The 20,435-nt window shown below is 47.2% G+C and overlaps 1 protein-coding gene across 2 annotated transcripts; it reads right to left on the reverse strand.

The window, feature by feature from the left end:
- Positions 1 to 8,034: 8,034 nt before the first annotated feature.
- On the reverse strand, positions 8,035 to 19,979 carry LOC133903748 (uncharacterized). Of its 2 annotated transcripts, XM_062345207.1 has the most exons (3): positions 18,638 to 19,979; positions 9,704 to 9,805; positions 8,035 to 8,326 (listed from the first exon to the last, which is right to left on the reverse strand). In XM_062345207.1, the coding sequence occupies exons 1-2, from the start codon at positions 19,725 to 19,727 to the stop codon at positions 9,732 to 9,734; spliced, it is 1,164 nt and encodes a 387-aa protein (XP_062201191.1). In that variant the 5' UTR covers positions 19,728 to 19,979; the 3' UTR covers positions 8,035 to 8,326; positions 9,704 to 9,731. The 2 variants fall into 2 exon arrangements, with proteins under 2 accessions (XP_062201191.1, XP_062201192.1); XM_062345208.1 differs by lacking the exon at positions 9,704 to 9,805.
- Positions 19,980 to 20,435: the final 456 nt, after the last annotated feature.

Below are 20,435 nucleotides of genomic sequence, written 5' to 3' on the forward strand. Positions count from 1 at the left end.
CTGCTTCATAGCCTCAACTTCGATGTAATTACGCTACTACCTAAGATCAAAGAAGTCTGTTGCATTCTGCAATTTAAGCCAATACGCCTGCTAAATGTAAGCTTCAAGATCTTCATAAAAGTAGCCACAAACCGTATAAATAGTGTAGTAGATTAGGTAATCCGACACACTCAGATAGCGTTTATGCGAGGTAGAAACATACTTGAAGGGGTCGTCATCCTGCCTGAGACCATCCACGAACTTCACCGTAAAAAGTTGAGTGGGGCCTTACTCAACAATTGACTTTGAAAGGCTTATGACAAAGTTAAGTGGTCTTTCCTTCTGCAGACTCTCCGGATGAAAGCCTTCTTGCCTAAATAATGTTCGTGGGTGGAGACCTTCATCTCTGGGGAAAGTGTAGCAGTCAAAGTCAATGATAACACTGGACCCTACTTCCAAACGAAAAAGGGTTTTCGACAAGGGGACCCGCTCTCTCCAATTATATTCAATATTGTCACTGATATGTTAGAAATACTCATTGGAAGAACAAAAGGAGAAGGGCAAATTGGAGGTTTAAAGCCACAACTCAAAGAGGATAGTTTATCTATACTGCAATATGCCAATGACACTATACTTTTTATGGACCATGATCTGGAAAAGGCCAAGAATATGAAGACTCTGCTTCATGCTATGAGTGAACTCTCCATGTGATACCTAGGAATTTTGATCCACTATCGAAAAGTCAAGAACTCATATTGGAAAGGGGTCAAGGAACGGTTTGAAAAAAGATTGAGTAGTTGGTTGCGGAAGCATCTGTCTGCAGGTGGCAGGCTTATTCTCCTCAATTCAGTTCTCAGTAGCCTTCCCACGTACATGATGTCCTTTTCCCTTATTTTGTGAGGGGTACTAAAGAGACTTTACTACTTTTGCTCCAGATTTTACTCTCAATGCGACAGTCAGAAGAAAAGATATTGCCTAACAAAATAGATTGTCATGTACCAACCCAAAGATTAGGGTGGCTTAGCGATCCAAGACTTCGATGTTGAAAATATGGCCCTACTCTATAAATGGCTCTATAAACTAGAAGCCAAAAAGAGGATTTGGCAAGATCTATGATGGAACAAATACCTCGGTTCCAAACCTCTACCACAAGTAAATTGGAAACTAGAAGATTCCTATTTTTGGGCTGGTCTGATGAAGGTAAAACAACACCTTTTTGTTTTGGTACCTTGATCATAAAAGATGGATCACAAATCCAGTTCTGGGTGGACCAATGGTTAGGAAGCTCATGACTGAAAGACCAATACCCCTGCCTATATAACATCACGTGAAACAAGCAAGACGTAGTTGCCAAGGTTTTACAATTCTTCCCACTAGATATTTCATTTTAGAGGAACCTAATAGGACAAAAATTGATAGCGTGGAATGAGCTACTACAACACCTTATCAATATTAACCTATCACAAGAGCGAGACGAGTTCAGATGGAACCTGAACCAATCTGGAAAATTATGCGTGAATTCTCTATATCACTCTCTACTACACAGTAACACCTCAATTATGAATAGACAACTGTGGAAAATAAGGATACCCCTAAAAATCCAAATATTCCTTTGGTACTTACGCAAAGACAATCTATCTAAAAGACAATAGCAAGGTAGCCATAAGCGTTGCTTTTGTCAAAAAAAAATGAGATAATTAAGCACTTCTTTTTTTACTGTCGTTTCCCCCAATTTGCATGGTTTATCGTCCAGGTGGCTTTGAACCTTTACCCACCGCACAGTGCATCAAACATATTTGGAAATTAACTCTGTGGTCTTAATAAACAGTGGAAAACCATAATAATGGTGGTGGGGGGCCACCTTTTGTTGGTCCCTATGCAAAAATAATATTGTCTTTAACAAAAAGAAAAAAAATCTCCCTTGAAGGTTATATACACTTGCATGTATTGGTTCCATACGTGCTCTATTCTACAGCGACAGGAGCAACGAGAGATGGTGGTAGCTACATGCACATACTTGGAGTGATTGGTCAAGGAGCTTTTTACTCGATTTGGATTGCAGTTTAGATTGTGGATTGATGCTCCTCCACCATAGACCTACGCTAGAGTGATTTTTCCTATCTTTTATGTACCATCTTTTTGTTTTGTTGGTTGTGTGTATCTTAGTTATGCAGAGAGTGATAGTGTACTCTTATATGATTGTATCGTCTTGATGTGACGTTGAGAGTCAATAAACCTTCTTTTATAAAAAATGTAATTGAGCACATTAATTGATAGTGTTTCTTCCAAGCTAAGAGGTAGGAAAGAAGCCAACAAGCTTTATGCTCCCAAATGTGCCTATCAACCTACTCATTGACGTGTAATACGGTTCAACTGGTGTTGCTAATTTCCTAATGTTAGAATCTCACGATGAAGTCATCAGTACAAGATCAGCAGCATAGAAAATTGTCTGCATAAATCTTTAGCAGGGCAATAATAGTAACTATAGTCATATTTCTGTAACAAGATAACAGCTTTAATTCAGTTATGATAGTAATATACTGTAAACTTTATATGGCCATGAGTTCACCAACTTGAGAAAGAAATGAAAAAAAAAATCTTGCTTGCTTAAATTGCTTTTCAACCCATAAGCACATGGACAGTATTTCAACTACCACATATATAAGGAACAATCTACGATTTACCACTGAATAAGTGTCTATTCTACGATATCCATATATAAACATACTTGTCTAGGGAAAATAAGATGTTCTGAAACTGCTTTCGAAAAGATTCGTGGGTTGCATTGACTCGAGTTAGATCATGAAGAAACCGATAGCCGTGAACAGGAAAATCAAAATGTTATCCTCATCAAACCCTAGTATCTCTGGCCGCCATCTCTCCACCGATGATCTTGGTGAAAGGAGCTTGTCCAGGTCAACGGTTTCCATAGCACCCCATTGGACTAGCACCATCAGAATTGTCCTTCCTTGCCCACAATTGGATGCTCAATTTTGACATGACAGCAAGGCCAAGTTCAGTATCTTCTGTCCGCAAGATCGCAGAGCCTGGGGCGTCCGGCTTCTGGATTAGAGGTAGACTCTGCCTCTTCAAATCAAACTCAAGGATGTCGCCACCCAAACAAAGCAACCAGTAAAGTGCATTCCCAACAATAAGGCTGGGGTCGGGGGCATTGAACGAACCGAAGATGTTACGGGGCTGTTTGGTTGGCGCCCACGCGCCCCATGCCAAACTGCTGGCGCGCCAATTATTTGGCGGAGAAATCGTCCGCCGCTGTTTCACCCTCATCGTGGGTGCAGAAAACTGTACTAGGGCGTGGGTTTGCCGCTGGGTCGGTCTGAGGCACGATACTGTAGGTATGGTATGTGGTCTCGGGCCAAAGATCGTGTCCGGGTCGAGCGCGCGGCACGGCGTGCTGGCACGGTACGATAGTACGGGTATGGCTCAGCCAGGTACGATCCGATCTGGTACATATGTATCGACTATTTTCTATTTTATATATTTTTTAATTTTGTAACTATTTTTATCTATTTTTATATTTTTTATCATATTTTTATCTATTTTCTATATATTTTTTAAATTTTATAGTTATTTTTTATTTTATCGGGTCGGCTCTGCCGACGGACCACCCGTGTGATGTTGGACCGTTCGTGCCTGTCGTGCCTATCGGACCGATCATGCCGTCGGACCGTAATCGTGCACGGATCGATCTGACATGACACGGTGACTGACGGACTGTGCCATGGGCTGAGAGGAGGCATACAGGCCGATACAGCACGACCCGTTACAGTAGTCGGATCGTTCAAACCATGCCGTAGGCTAAGGGGAGGTATACGGGCAGTCACGGCACGATCAGTTACAGTAGCCGAACCGTTCAAGCCATACCGAGCCAGTCTCATACTGAGTCAACCCGAGTGGTCCATTTAACCATCTCCGGTTGGCGCCCATCCAAACACGTCGAGCGCAGTCAACGACCAAAAAACTGGTCGGGCAGATGGGCATCCAACTAACAGCCCCGTAGTCGCTGTTGTGAAGGCACGTGAACGCAAGCGTGTAGTCAACGTTGGTGCGTAGCAAGACCAATTTCTAGGGGACGTGGCCGTCATCTTCCTCACCAGTAGTGCACACTGCACAGCACCACGCCGTTGCGGACGACTTCCCCACCGTTGTTCTTGAACTCCGGCAGAAGTGGCGAGAGGCGATGATGCGTGATTGGGTGTTAAAAGTTGGAGGGATTCATGAGCATTTCTCGGGCCAGGTTAGGTTGGAGAATAAATGATAACAATATGTGAGCCTGGCCAGACCCAAGTTCACTTCAGAGTAGCTGCATGCAGTGAGTAAGCCTGAAATGACTATTGAGCCGGTCGGGTTGCGCTTTTACCACCTTATTAGGTCTTGAGTATATATATGGTTGCTGATATTATTCGAGAAAGGCATATAGTTCTGATATTTCCAGATATGAAATAAATTTCAAGCTAGATTCTTTAAAGAAGTTCTGTAGGCATGAAACAATGACTAAAACCTGTATGAGATTCTGGAGATCGTTTATGTATAGCCTAACATTTAGCAACAAATGCCAAAAAGACATGCACAACACGGAAACACATTCGCATATGAAGACGCAAAAATCACCCACAAAGGTGAAGAAGTTCGCCTGGCAGAGGCGTGATCGAAAGGTTTGCCCTCTTCCAAGATCTCCCACAAAGTCACGTAGTTGTCCACTATTGTCTCATCTTATGTATGTGTTATTCTAGAAATGTGATGAATAATGTATATGTAACATACATATCCTCAAAACTTCCTTTTGCTAGTATGCCCACTATTAGACGCTAAGGGTAGTTAAATAGTTTCACCTCTTCCTTGACTACTTGTATTATACCCCTTAGCACCTATTCCTAGGTGCTAAAGTGATTTAAAATATTTAATTTTGTTACTAAAATGAATTTTAGCATCAGTAGCAAATTTTAACGTTGATGTCATGCATTCTAGCCTTAGCACTCGTACCTACATCCTTTAGCACTGATGATAACTCATTTATCTCTCCTTTAATTTCTCCTTAGTACCGATGGATGTACATACTCTTATAGGATAACTAGTAGGAACGATTCCCTAGTTTCATGTCTTTGATGAGATGGTCAAACTCGTTTTGTGCAAACTAACAGTGCTAAGCTGATCTTGAAGGCACTGATGAGGAGACGGTCATGTATCATGCTTGCCAGATGCTAATTGTCGTGGGTGATGAATGCCTGGTCTTTTTTTCATGTCTCCAAAAGGAGCACACAATGGGAGTGAACAAAAGGACAAATGAAAGAGGCGATTAAAATTGTGCATGAAGGCAACCTGAAATCCTCTCATGTGCATTGCATTAAGGTCGAGCAAGCAGGAGCAGCAGGCATGTTGATGCCACGCTATGCATATTCTTGGCATTCTATCCTATGGGGACTTGAGCAACCTAAAACTGAAACCATCACTCATTAGTCAATTCCAACATTTCTCCAATGCACGGGGATCAGATCCTAGGAAAGAAGAAAAAGGTGAATCTCATTCTTTTCACCGAATAGAGCAACACTAAACGAAGATGGTGCAGACCTGGCTGTAGAGTGACTGTGACGCCTATGCAGTGTCATGGGCCGTATGGGTGGCACCATGGGCCAGCGAGTCCATTAGACCACGCTATGGCCCCAAAGAAAGCCCATGGTCAGCAATATATTAAAGAGAGCAGCAAGTCAACGGCATCCATCGAACGGAACGGAACTGAACTCGCCTTCCTCCCCGAGTAAGTCTCGTCTCTGCCCCCTGCTCTTGCTGCCCTCTCAAAATCCTTGCTCCTCCCAGTCTAAACTCTCTCCAATCTCCTCAATTGCTACTTGCATCTCGTATCTCGTACCTGGGACACAACAGTGACCCACCGATACAATAACCGCGGTTGCCACTGCCAGCAAAAAGAAAAAGAATGAATCTGTTATAACCTTCCTCTTATTTTGAGCATGGAAGAAAACTAAGATCGTCAGCTGTCTCTGTTCTAACACATCAACCATACATCAAAGAAACTTGCAGATATTCAGATAATATTCAGGCATATATGGCTTAGCCCATACAGATTCAGCGAACAATGGAAGACACTTGCAGCTTTGCAAGCTACATAAAACATGGCCGCACCACTGCCGGCAGAAGAATTAGTATCTGAATTTCTGAGATCAGATAGCTCCACTGCTTGCATCACTGCAAATAACTCCAATACACCACTGAGTTGAGCAAACTACATTTTTACACTGCTGAGCAGTGCAAGATAGCACATTCCACATTGAGCACAACAGTGCACTACAGGCCACCGTACACAAGAAAGAAACCTAAACTCTGCTACTTTTCTTCACCTTAACAACTGGCCAAGCAAATTTGGATACCTGTAAAGGAAACCAAATCATCAAACAAATCGATTTTCACAATGGGCCAGAGCAAAGATAACGTGTTATTGGTTTTCAGCTATTTCAAACAGTAAAATTACTTTCATAGTTCTGGAACTTATGACAGAATCTCCATATATTAGACAGAACTAACATGGAAAGAAGGAAAACATAAAACAATGATTAACAACCTCCATGGTTTTTTACTTGAATAGCTCCAATTTTCTATTGTTGATCCTCTCGCAAGGTTTGGACAAATGGCAACAACTTAGTAGCTCCATCAGAATTGAAGGCAGAGCCACTTATCGAGCAATATGCAATGTACTTGTATATTCAGACACTGACACAGACAAACTCTATTGAGCATGAGGGGCACCGCACAGGGGCAGGAACATCTGGCTTCTACTTTGTAAGCATAATGTTGGGTTTTGGCAATTTGAAGAATGATTAATAGCATGTCGAAAACCAGACAATAATAATACTCACGCACAGATGCACCATGTATACATGATTGGGAATTTGGTGTCTTACATGCTAACCATTTGATTTTCTCAAATTGGAAGTTCTATTATCATGTATCAAATATTAGACTGTTAATAGAAACTGAAGTAGGGTAACATAGGATATGGAAGTTCTCTTTTTGATATTCACCATTCACTGTATTTTCTAACATTAAGAAAAAAGAACAGCACACTTAAAACATGGACCGCTTTTTAAGTGTGACATGCCAGGTCTCTGTCTGACCAATTATTTATCAGAGATGTAATGGGATGCTGAAGAGGGTATTTAGGTTTGCTTTTGGGAAGATTCCTGGCTCCAAGATCTGTCGATGTTTCTCAAATATCCTGAATTGTACCAGATAGCTCTTACATCTGACAAAACTGTTCACCAGATTTTTCAAGGACAAATAACTTTCTTATTTAGGAGAATGCTCAACGACCAGCCGCTGGAACAGCTAACTCTGGTTCAGCAAAACTATGCACTGCCTCTTTGTCAAGTGACAGAGAGACCTCCTTACATGAAAATGGAATGAAACAATCATGAAAAACAGAAGCTCCTCCCAAGATACATTTCTTTTTGTTGGTTCAAAAGCAGGAATTCTATCTTGATATGTTATTACTTGAGTCGAAGAGGCTGAGCTGGCAATCAGAAATGCTGGTTAGCATGTGTTTTGCTGGCTTCATAAAACCTAAATTGTTAGAATTTACTCCATGGGTGAACAAGAATTTGCTGGGAGATGAGCACAAGGGCTTGGACCACCTGTAATGCTGTCAGTTTTGACTCTCATCATCCGTCTGGACATCTTCTGTTGTCCATAAAATGTGTATTTTCCTTAATTATTGAGCAGGATTGCAGGATAATTTAGGAGCACCACGTGTATGCACATATGCTCAGTTAAGAAGTTAATGATCATTTTAATTAGGTTCTCATTTCAGTAGGAATGTACCAAAAGGTTGTTTTGTTGCTGCACAGATGCCATTATATCACATAAGAAACACTCTATGCAGTCTGTTTGTCACTGAAAAAAAATTGATATGAATTACTATTTACTAAATAGGTGATGAATCCCTAAGATATTAGAGCATATGTGTTTACAATTAAGATGACAACATGCAAAAGTATGTACTCATTAAAAAGGCCATACCCAGTTCTTAAAGCTGCCACATATTGTGGGGTCTGGGGAAGGGAATTTCTAAGCAGCCTTACCTTCTTTTTTTTTTTTTTTTGCAAAGAGGCTTATTTGAACACAGAACCTCCAGGACACAAGTGGAGAGACTCTACCACTGCGCCAGGCCCACCCTTCTTAAAATATGTACTCATTGCAGAAGATATATTTGCACCACCAATAAACCATCAATACACGTTACAAGATATAACAGGACAATCATCTCATGCATTGTTCCAAAATTCAACCCCGTCAACTCCACCAGCGATTTCCCTGCCTACAAGCCAAAGAAGCCCAATCAACTAATGAAAATTATAAGGAAAAGCTGATCGATAAGAGATGGAAAATCTGCCATAACTAGATCGACCTAATTTATATATTCACCTAACTTGAGAAAATTACAAGTTTTCATAACACAGTTAGTAATCGATAACTGAAGCTGCATCTACTGCCAGGTAAAGGAAATTACACAGAACAATAATAATCAGTCTCCTAGTGATAAAGGGTATGTTCATATTACATAACTGAAAAGAGAAACTGAGGCTATCTAAAATTATTCTGGAGGAAATTTCTTTCAGGTATGCCAAATCGACAAAATCAAAATATGCTCAAATTGAGAAAAATATGTAACAGTAACTTGACAAAACTGCTTCGATATCAATAATTTGTCCATTGTAAAAGAAGATAAAGCAAAGCACTGCATAGTTCTAATCCAGTAAAAATAAACACGACAAAAGACTCTTCCAGAGAACATTAATCGAATAGCACTCCATTTGTTCTCAAATAGTCAACGCATTTGACCAACTCAAGCATAGCAAGAAATTACACTTTTGGATAATAACCTGAAAAAAATGCCTTTGAAAATAGCTGTTGGGGAGAAATACCCCAGCCCGTAGACATCGCTAAAAGGTCACCATCAGGAGCTCCGTTGGAACCCTTGGCTTTCAAATCCACAAAAGAAAGCCCAGGTTCCAGAGGCCGTGGGCCCCTCCAGCTGCTATCCCCAAGGCGGGAGAAGAAGCCGTCCTCAAGGGGAGGGTGGGGGCCGTCTCTAAAGACCCTCAGCACTCCCGGAGCCACAGTCTCCCGAAGCCCAATCACCCGGAGCCACAATCTCCCGAAGCCCATCTGTCAGAGCCACAGCCTCCCGGAGCCCTGGTCCCCTGGAGCCCCGTCTCACGGAGCCCCGCGTCCCGGAGCCACAACCCTCCTGGAGCCCCAGTCTCCCGGAGCTCTCGACACCCCCGAAGCCATAGCCTCCTGGAGTCCCACCTCCCGAAGCCCCGTCTCCCGGAGGCGTGTCTCTAAAGACCCTCAGCACTCCCGGAGCCCTATACGTTGTGAGGAACCGTCTAAACGGTATTCAAATTAATCATCAGGCGGATCATTTTTCATAATCACAACCTCGACGATTAATCAGAATGTCGTCCTGGTAGTCCCAGCACGTGTTTTGTACCTAAGATCGGAACACATGCCTTTCCAACATATACATCACAACAAAACTTAAGAAAGAGCGAGTAATTAATATTATATTACAAGTCTTTAAACATGCAGCTGTTTCCACAATTTATAGCAAAAAGGAAACAACCACTACGCAACGGAAGAAAACTATGCAACAAAAGGATATGAAGCCATATGCCCTTAGGCTCCATACCAAAACACTGAGTTCGGAGTAGAGTGTGCTACTCCTGCCCGCCACCCTGATCGGCAGGCACAAAGTAGCCGAACACCGCCTCTTCCTCGCCGACCTGCGAACCTGCATCAACTTAAGGGCAGCACCGTGAGTACGAAGGTACTCGCAAGTTTTACACAATATGGGTATACATATTTCCGACTCCAAGGATCATGCATTTAAGCTGGTAACAAGACTTAAATATGGTTAAGTTAATTAAGCGGTAAGCATCATAGATATAGGTGTGAGCAACTAACTTAACCAACTTATATGAAACTACCCTGCCATAACCAACAACTGAGCATATGTAAATGTAACAACAAGTATATCAATATGAACAAGTGCCAACTTGAACCACCAATCACCAACCACCATACCCAGACCATAACATGCCCAACCATCAACCTCATGTCATCATCCACAAACCACAACGAGAACTCTTCGACTAGGTGCAGATGAAACAATAGCATGCTCATGACCGAGAGCGCGACAGTTCAAACTATTTATACACCCTGCAGGGGATACTCCTGAACCCACACGACACGAGGACCATTTGGCTTGTACCACCGGCTAAAGTGCACACAAGGGGGTACTCGTGACAACCTTTCCTAACCAGCCCCAACCGTGTGGGGCATGCATCGCTCGGCGCGGCAATACTAGAACTACTCCTGGAGCAAACTAGTACCGCTTACAAGCCCGCTCGCTCACACCGTCGATGTTCACGCTCACAAAGCAACAGCTGCGAAGGTATTCGGCTTGCCTTACCATTAGATTGGCATGTGGTGAGTAAGGGAAGTGCTAAAGCCAACAACCCCAGCAAGTGACCTTAAACGATACAAGCGGTCTATGGTGCTCGGGTTTCCTCTCCCAACCTCCCCCCTGGACTTTCCACCGAGGCAGACAACACTCCTAACACCGCCCACATCTTGTCTCATACTCATACCATCACCAACAACATGTAATTGTAAACAGTAGTAGCTCCTATTCTCGCGAACAACGGAGAACGCCGTCATTCGACTTCTACCGAAATAACTAAACATTGCTAACCATAGCGAAGACCTTTAGACATCGACATCACCTCTAGGCTTCAAGGAACACACGTGAACTCGTGATCAAGGTAGAAGAATGCAACGACATAGGTTCTACCCAAGGGTACCCGACACATGCATACATACATAAGCATATATAACACTTTAGACTTTCAAGTGAACACGGTGCAATATGATATATGCTTGCCTTGCTGCCCTGGATCAGAAAGATACGACGTGACGGGATCGCATTCGGCCTCCGGAATCGACGGATCGGCGGTCAATATAAGACATACACGTGTGCAATGCATAAGTATACGAACAAATGTAAATGCATGAAAAAATGCGAGTTCTAGCAGTGGTAGAGCGCCAAGGTTCAACTACATGTGCAAAAGATCACTAAAGTGTTAGGGTTCCGAAGTTTGAAACCCCAAACAAGCAACCCTAACTCACCCTAGCTTTTGTGTACTAGCGGTCAGACCGGCCCCTTGTGGCGGTCAGACCGCCCCCACTCAGTGGGTTTCAGCCCTTGGCGGTCAGACTGACCCCCTTGTGGCGGTTGGACCGCCACAACTCAGTGGCAAACTGACCCTAGCAGTCAGACTAGCCTGGTGGCGGTCAGACCACCGGCACGACGACAGAACCTCTTTTAAAAACTCTAGACTTTTGAGGGGCCGCCGACGGAGATTTCGGCGAAAACTTCGAAAACGGTTTGGACTAAAATAACTCTAGGACGTATGTGAACGTTTCACGTGGACGTTTGGACGACATCCGTGGCCCAAACATGTAGAACCCATAAAGTAGATCTATAACTGGAAAAGTGGGTTCCGTGGCGAAAAACTAGATACCGATCGATTCGACCGACGAAAATACGGAAAGAGGGTATCGGGATATTCACCTCGTCGTTGGCGAACTTTCTAGCGGATCACTTCTCCGCCGGAAAGCTCCAAACTCTGGATCCGGCTTCCGGAAGGTGGGCGTGCCTAGGGGGAAGAAAACGGTGAATACCGGCTCGAACCTTTCGAAACGGCGAAAACTAAATGGATGGATGAGTAGCTCTCGAGCGTGTGGTCGCGTGGGTACAACACACGTACCTCAGCTTCGCTTGTAGTGGCGGAACCAAGGGGGGAAAGGGAGAGCTTGAGAGAGAGAGTGAGAGTGAGAGGGAGAGAGAGCACGTGTAGTAGCGGGAACCAAGGGGGAAAAGGGAGAGCTTGAGAAAGAGAGTGAGAGGGAGAGAGAGCACGTGGGGAGTGATGGAGGAGAGAGAGAGGGGCTGCTGCCCCTTTTGAGAGAGAGAGTGAGGGATATTTCCCTCATGTGGGCCCCACCAGTTAGAGAAAAAAATCCGATTTTGCTTCTAATTCAATTCTTTCTCCAATTTTCTTTCCTCCCACCTCATTAATCCAAAGTGAGGTGCGCTAAAGTTCCAAAAACTCGGGAAATTTTTATGTCACGATTTAATTGCTTAGGGGCATCTGATCACATAACTGCAGCTCAAATTCCAATCAGGCGATCGAAAGCGATCCAAATTCGAATATGACTCAAATGACACATTTTTAATATTAAACACGTAATTACGGATTTCGGGACGTGACATACACGCCAGAGCCCCATCTCCCAGAGCCTAGACAGGCTCCTCAGATCCCGGAGGGAGGGTCATCTAATCTTGGAGAAAGATCAACCAGAGGGAGCCCAACAGCTATCCTCCGACGACAAGAAAGTGACCCGCATTTAATGCTACGCAAAGTGGAGGATATTCTGACATCTTTAGCGCAAGTGGAGAGCATCCTGACATCTTAGTAGTGTGGCACCACCATAGGTGACCAGTTGTACACCATGCCCCAGCCGCTCGCACCACTGTGTCACCATAGTAGAAAATATCTTCTGATTAGGAGTAAGTACATTCCGCCTGGACCTAGGCGACATAGCGATATTTGCACCGCCATCTCTGTAAGGACATACTTGTACATTTCACACCCTGCCAGTGCTATGAATACAAACCCCTGGCCCTCAGGCCAGAGGGACCCATCCTTCTTTACCATCACATATCTGGTGTTCCTCCCTCTCCACTTCTTCTTCGAGCTTGAGCACACTCATGTGAGTGTACTCTCGCCGTACTTGTTCATACAAAACATATTCTTCCACCAACAGCGCGCCGTCCGTGGGGACGTGAATGTAGAAGTACAAGGTGAGGTAGGACACTACCGAAGACCACTAAAGCGCTGGCGCAAGTAGCTGCTTCTATCGCCACACCCATGCAAGAATACGCATGGTAGCTATGACCGGGCACTCTATGTGCCCCTCCTGCTTTGCAGCTGATCAGAACGGCAGCCCTTCGGCCAACGTCAACCCGATAGGCTAGGTTGGCATGGAAGCCCAAACTGATGCAAAAGCTTTCCAATAGTGGCGCGGTGAGGACCTCGCCGCACCCCAGGAGGTTGCGGCCGAGGCCGTTGCAAAACAAGCTGCCCTGCGGTGGTTCTGGGCGCTGGAGCCCAAGGGCACCCATGCTTGGGTCCAGCCCCAGATCCCTCCGATGACGACGTCCCCGGCACCTCCGTCGAGCCGGTGTCCTCCGAGAGCTGGGTCACCCAGCAGCCTTCTCATCCCCCGTGAGTGGAAGGAAGTTCAGGGGGACCACAGGCTCCGGTGCGGGCAGATCTCGCAGGCACCGGGGGCACCAACCACAGGCTCCGACACTACCGGAGGAATACCATTGAATCTTGCACGGGGTCGGACGTGGTCACAATACCGGTCACTACCGGACCCTCGTAACCTTCTGGGACGAATACCTCGGGAGGAGGACGAGACGCCTGGCAGGAGGAAAGGCTGGCAACAGGCGACCCAGGGGTCGTGAGGCTGTAGTGGGCCGCCAGGCCAGAGGGCAGATCTTACACAACCCCACTCGGCCCGCAGGGCCACCTCTGGCTTTGCCACCAACAGTGCAATTCCCCAGTGACAAGGACTGAAACGCACAAGCAAACCCGACTGACCTCGCCGGATGGTTGTGGCGTTTGGGAGGTTGGCTGTCCCGAAGGAGTGTTGGGCTCCGGTAATAGGGCTTCAAATATTCTGGACTCCCGGGTAGCCCAGACCTTTCGACAGACAACCCTGGACAGGAAACCAACTCTTCCATCGCCTTTAGGCTGGGAAGGTTCCATCGCCTTGCGGCGGAGGCTCCATTTTGGCAAAGGTACGCTTGTTTATAGTCACCTAGCAATAGCTTATCCAGCTAGGTTATATAACAAAATTGGCATACCTTGAGAACAGCTAACCTAGCCTATTAGAAAGCCGCTGCTACCGATAACTAATAGGCAGCAGCAAGACACTATAAGACCGAGGTCGCACCTATGCCCAGCAGCAGGAAGCTTTTACTCAAATCTTTATCACTATTCAATAGTAAAGTATGAAACTTAGCTTAAACAGTTTTTTCCTCACCTGAAAACACCATCCAGTATGCGGCAGGCAAAAACATCTCCAGCTGGTCGACGGTGTAAGCCTCGATGCCAGAGGTGCAAAAACTTAAGTCTAAGGTTACATCTCGGTTCAGCAATGGGTAGTAAGTCATGCCTTAGTTCAGTACGTGCTAAAGAATAGCCGTTCAACCTAGTTACGATTTATGCTACCAATTGATTAGTTGCCAATAACAGTAGGGTACCAGACCCAGCTTAGGTCTCCCCTCTACTCAAACAGTAGACGGTAGAATTTTATGCCGGGGTGACACAGCCTCTCCAGCATTGCTACATGCTTGAAGAGGAGCAAATCCCTTCTGGCATTGCAACATGCCGGAGTGGTGTGGACCCCCTCCAGCATATCTTTATGACGGGATGACAGCCTCTTCAGTGAACACCGCGAGACTCCGGATGGCCCCGCCTACAAAGCCCTGCCACAGCTAAGGGTCAAGGGGGTCGCAGACAGCCTCCCTTAGCCCAGTGGTCGGCTTTACCTCCAACAAATCGCCGCGAGACTCCGGATGGCCTCGCCTCCGAAGCCTCGCCACGGCTAAAAAGGCCAAGAGTGTCGCAGACAGCCTCCCTCGGCCCAGTGGTCGGCTTCACCTCCGGAAAACCATCGCGGGACTCTGGATGGCCTAGCCTTCGAAGCCTCTCCACGCTTAAGGGCCAAGGGTGTCGCAGACAGCCTCCCTCAGCCCAGTGGTCGGCTCCACCTTCGGCAAACCGTCGCGGCCTTACCCCCAAAGCCTTGCCATGGCTAAAAGGCCAAAGGGGTCGCAGACTGCCTCACTCGGCCCATTGGTCGGCTTCACTTCCGGCAAACCGTCGCGGGACTCCGGATAGCCTTGCCTCCGGAGCCTCACCACGGCCAAAGACCAAGGGGGTCACGGACCGCCTCCCTCAACCCACTCCTCGACTTCACCACCGGGCTCCAGATGGATTGCTTTGAGTCAGAAATCTAGAACAAATTTGGAACAGAGTCTGTACCAGCCTTGGATAGAAAAGAGTGCTTGTTGCTTCGGTTGCCAAAACACTGCGGCGAGCGAAGAGGTCAGGGAAGGCACCGCTTGGGGAATCAAAGGCACATAAAACATGTCGGACCACCTATTCGGAGGATCGCCCACATTCCAATCCATGAAAAACATTAAGCAATTCCAGAGATTTATCTTCATTACTGATAACTTGCACATCCAAAAGATATTTACAAAGGAGGAATTGACAAAAGAAAAATAGACCCAAAGGATGTTACCAAGGAGGCATTGACAAGCAAACAACAAATCCTTGCAAACCAAGGGGAGAAAAGAGTACAAGGTGACGATCAAGGATGCTACCAGCCCTAACAGCAGCGCATATCCTGACGGATGCGCTTCATCTCCGACCTACCACTACGGAAACTAATACAATAGCCAATCCCTGAACCGCCGGAGGACGAGGAAGAGGACGGAGTAGGCTCCGCCGCGATTCTATTTCCCTCCTCCTCAACCTTTTCCTTCTCCGCCTTGGCCGCCTCCTTCGCCTCCGTCATCTCCTCCGAATCAATATCCCTCTCCAGAGAATCCCAGTAGACCTCTTCGTCATCATAGATAACGATTGTCTTGACTGGAGCAACCGCTTGAACCAGTGACCGAGACGGAGCAATGGGCAGTGGCCCCCTCTACAAGGAGGGTGGCACAATGGTCACCGGCTCCAACCCCGCAAGCAACAACGCCAACCTCACCAGCATGACCGCGGGGTCGCTTGCACCCAGAGGTGCCGCTACAGGCGGGGCTGGCGCGGGCACTAGAGGCGACCTCGCCGTCGAGAACATCGACATCTCTGACGATGAGGGGGAAGACGCCATACTCTAGAAAACCAAGGAGAAACAATCCCTTACTCAAGCCACGAAAGATCAGCTGGATGAACCCCTGTTTTTTTAGCCAAACCGAATGGTTGAGCACCCCTAAGGAAGAAAGTGGAGTCACAACAGGTGTCGTTTCACGGCAATTCCAATTACTCCCCTGAGGGGCCCGTGGCCACACCCCGGCTAATCCCCGGCCACGTGGCGCCATCCTGCGGTGGCACTCAGGCTTTTGCGCACACATCTCGTCACATTTATGACACGAATGCCTTTCGGCGCATGCAAGAATTGTGGGCGCAGGGCCCCAAGCAAGATTGCGTATGACCCTACTAGGCGCACCACCATTAACTAAAGGGCTTGTGACCGCACCCTGGCTAACCCATGTCCACATGGCGACACCCTATGTTGGCACTCTGGGTTCCCACACACATGTCTCATCGCGTTCATGAGCCGAGCCCCTTTCAGCAAGAGTCATGAGCACAAGGCCCCAAGTGAGACTGCGCATGACCCAGTCAAACACACTGCCGTTTCCACACGCCACTGGTACTTACGTCGAGGACAAAGAAAAAATCTTGTCTCCACGCACGACCCCCGCTACAATGGCCAAAGTGGCAAGAAGACTTACCATCATAAAAGCTGAAGGGCTCATTCCGGCCTCCACACGGACTCTTAAACATGGTGCCTCTACCAGCATCACAACGGTCTTCGGCTTCGGCGCCACCTACACCACCGAGCCCCGCGGTCCCCATCAGGCTTCGACATCGTCGCTCACGGTTATCACCGAAAGACTCCTATATGGATAAAGGCTACGACATGAGATATTCAGACTATGGGGCTGGGCTAGAGTTAATTCCTTCTACATCCGCTCACCCCTCCTTACCTCAGGCCAGTGAATGAGGTACAGTTGGGAGGAAATACCCCAGCCCGTAGGCATCACTAAAAGGTTGCCACCAGGAGCTCCATTGGAACCCTTGGGTTTCAAATCCACATAAAAAAGCCCGGCTTCCGGAGGCCGTGGGCCCCTCCAGCTGCTATCCCCAAGGTGGGAGAAGAAGTCATCCTTAAGGGGAGGGTGGGGGCCGTCTCTAAAGACCCTCAGCACTCCCAGAGCCACAGTCTCCCAGAGCCCAAGTCTCCCGAAGCCCCGTCTCCCTAAGCCACAGCCTCCTGTAGCCCTGTCTCACGGAGCCATAGCCTCCCGGAGCCACAGTCTTCCGAAGTTCCAATCTCCCGAAGCCCTCGACGCCTCCGGAGCCCCAGTCTCACGGAGCCATAGCCTCCCAGAACCCCAGTCTCCCAGAGCCATAGCACTCCCGGAGCCCTCGACGCCCCTGGAGCCCCGTCTCCTGGAGCCCCAGTTCCCGGAGCCTGGGTAGGCTCCCCGGAACCCGGAGGGAGGGGACGTCTGATCTTGGAGAAAGATCAACCAGAGAGGGCCCACCATCTGTCCTTCTCCGATAAGGAAGTGACCTGCATTTAATGCAACACAAATGGAGACCCTAACATCTCCAGTGCAAGTAGAGGCCATCCTGACATCTTGGTAGTGCGGCATCGCAATAGGCGACCGGTTGTGCACCATGCCCCAGCCGCTCGCACCACTATATCACCACAATAGAAAATATCTTCTGATTAGTAGTAAGTACATTCCGCCTAGACCCAGGCGACATAACTATATTTGCATCGCCATCTCTGTAAGGACATACTTGTACATTTCACATCTCTGTAAGATCCACTTCTTATCCAAACTTGAGCACACTCCTGTGAATGTACTCTCGCCGCACTTGTTCGTGCAAGACATATTCTTGCACCAACAATAGCACAAGTGCAAATAATGAGGCAATAGAGTGGGAGAGATAGAGCAAATATAAATGAGGTAATTTGCAAAAGTTTGCCTTGGAAGGTGAAAGAGTGCTAACTGTTCATGGAAAATACTCTTAGCCAAAAGTGCCATGTACAACTCCCGACCTCTGCACTCTTTATTCCATAAACAAAGATTTCTTTTTTAGATAATGGATGTACAACTCCCGATCTCTGCACCAATAAGACGTCCAAGATGCACACAACCATTTTTAAAAAAATAGGCACTCAAATTTGCGCTGAAGAAGACTCGAACTTGTGTAGTCTAGATGTACATCCACACTCACAACTAACTGAGCCAGGCTCAGTTCCTACCATAAACAAAGATAGATGAAAATATGCAGTTCACCATTATGGATTTATTATTAACAGAGACCGACATAGATAAATACTGTGTTTCAAAATCATGCGTTGGATGAAAGAACATAACAAGCTTTAAGGTTCCAAGTGTGCCAATCTGATTTACATAGTTCACATGTCAAATGTTTCTAGTTTACTTTGTAGCAAGTCAATCTATTGTAAATTTCTAACTGTTACGCAGGTCATACTGAAAAGATCAGCACCAGTAACATGGCATTTACTATTTCTGTGGTATCTTTCGCACAATCATTAGTAGTATAAAAAATGTCACAAAGTATGCTTAGTCTATCTTTGGGCACATCAACGATATTGTAGCAACAAAGTACCAAGAATAATTGGATTTTAATACTCTTACAAATTAAAAACAAGCTCTTACCCGCTGTAAAGAAACTTGCATAGGGATAACAAGGAAAACCCCTAGTGCTTTCAGAAACTTTTCTGAACTTCAATGATTCTAGTTCGATCATAAAGACACCAGCATCCCACAATAGAAAAATGGCATTAGCATCCTCAGCAAACCCCAGTATCGTTGTCCCAACTCTTCCCACCAACGGTTCCGGCGAAAAGAGCTTGTCGAGTTCAATGGTTTTCTGCAGAACCCATGTCACAGCACCGTCAGAATTGGCCTTCCATAACTGGATGCACAGTCCTGACAAAACGGCTAGGCCAAGTCCATTATCCTCCGTCCGCAAGATCTGAAAGGCGCACTTGGAGGTCAAGCCAGCCGGCTTGTTGATCAAAGCGAGACTCCGTGTTTCCAAATCAAGCCCAAGAATGTCGCCTTCACCAATCCACCAGCAAAGCGTATTCCCAACCAGGATGCTGGGCCGAGTCGTAGGAATCCAAGGTGCTGGTGCTGCGATCACATTGCCCCACTTATCAGGCTCCGATCCGTAGATGCGCGCAAACGTAGGTCCAAGGTCATAGTTGTTGCATAGCAAGACTAATTTAAATGGGATCAATTGCCCATCGTCGTTGCCGGTAGGGCGCAGCACCGCGGCATTGAGGACGAATCCGGTCCCCGGTGGAAAGGGCACGCAGCGTCGGTTTCCCGTAATGGGGTTCCAGACGACGGCCACTTGCCGCGTTCGGTTCAGATGGAGGGCGAGGCCGTGCCGGCAGCCGAGGAAGCAGCAGCGGTCGTTGGAGTGAGCCGGCAGGGTCAGGCGTGCGGCAGGGATGCGGTCGGGTTTGTCCAGCGTGGGAGTGAAGGAGAACCCGCCGCTGACCGAGAAGAAGCCGAGCAGGGGAGGCGTGCGGTGACGGGCGCGGAAGCGGCGGAGGAAGCCGGGGTCGGAGACGAGGCGGCGCCAGCGCTTGCAGACTGCGGAGGCGCGGATGAGGGAGGACGGCAGGGGAAAGAGGCGGAGGAGGATCTCCCAGAGGAGGTCGTCGTCGTCCGGTGGGGCCACCGATGACGGCGAGGAGGGGCGGCGGTGGCGGCAGCTCATCAAGTCCTCGCTCATCTAGACTGGGAGTCGAACCGGAGTGCCTCGAGTTCTTGGGGAAGCCCCGCTGCCTGCCTCGTCGTGCACATCGGCGGCTGCGCTACTCACGCCTTTCCCGCTGCACGGGTCGTGGCCATGGAGACGCCCCATGTCGCCATGGCGCTCGTAGCTGACGAAGCGGGGGGAGTCGTGCGGCGCGAGGTTGAGGCAGCGATGGGCCGGTGGCGCGGGCGGGCGGGCGGCGGCGGCGGCGGCGGCGGCCACGGTTTAGCAGACTGCGCGAGAGGAAAGGCAAACTTGCAGTATATGTTTTTTTTTTTTTGCGATAGGAGGTGAGATTTATAAGCACCTTGTGCACGGCTTATAAGCACGGACAGGGTACTTGTGGGGAAAATCTAAAATTAGAAATATATATGACCGTATTTATCGAAATAGATAATATGTAGTTGTATTTACGAATTTAGTATCTGTATTTAGCACACAGTGTATCGAAAATTTATTTTTGGTACACGGTGTATTGAAAAAGGTATTTTCGGTATACCGTGTGCCAAATACGACGCGGTTGCCTGTATTCGGCACACCGTGTGCCGAAAATCACCTGATGTGTCGAATACGGGTAACAGTGCCGTATTCAACGCACGGTGTGCCGAAAAATCCTTTTTCGGACGCCGTCCTGTCTGCTTTTGACCGTCACGTCACGTCACATCACGTCGCTTTATGCTTTCG

Source organism: Phragmites australis, chromosome 21, assembly GCF_958298935.1.
Source record: "Phragmites australis chromosome 21, lpPhrAust1.1, whole genome shotgun sequence".
NCBI classification, from domain to species: domain Eukaryota; kingdom Viridiplantae; phylum Streptophyta; class Magnoliopsida; order Poales; family Poaceae; genus Phragmites; species Phragmites australis.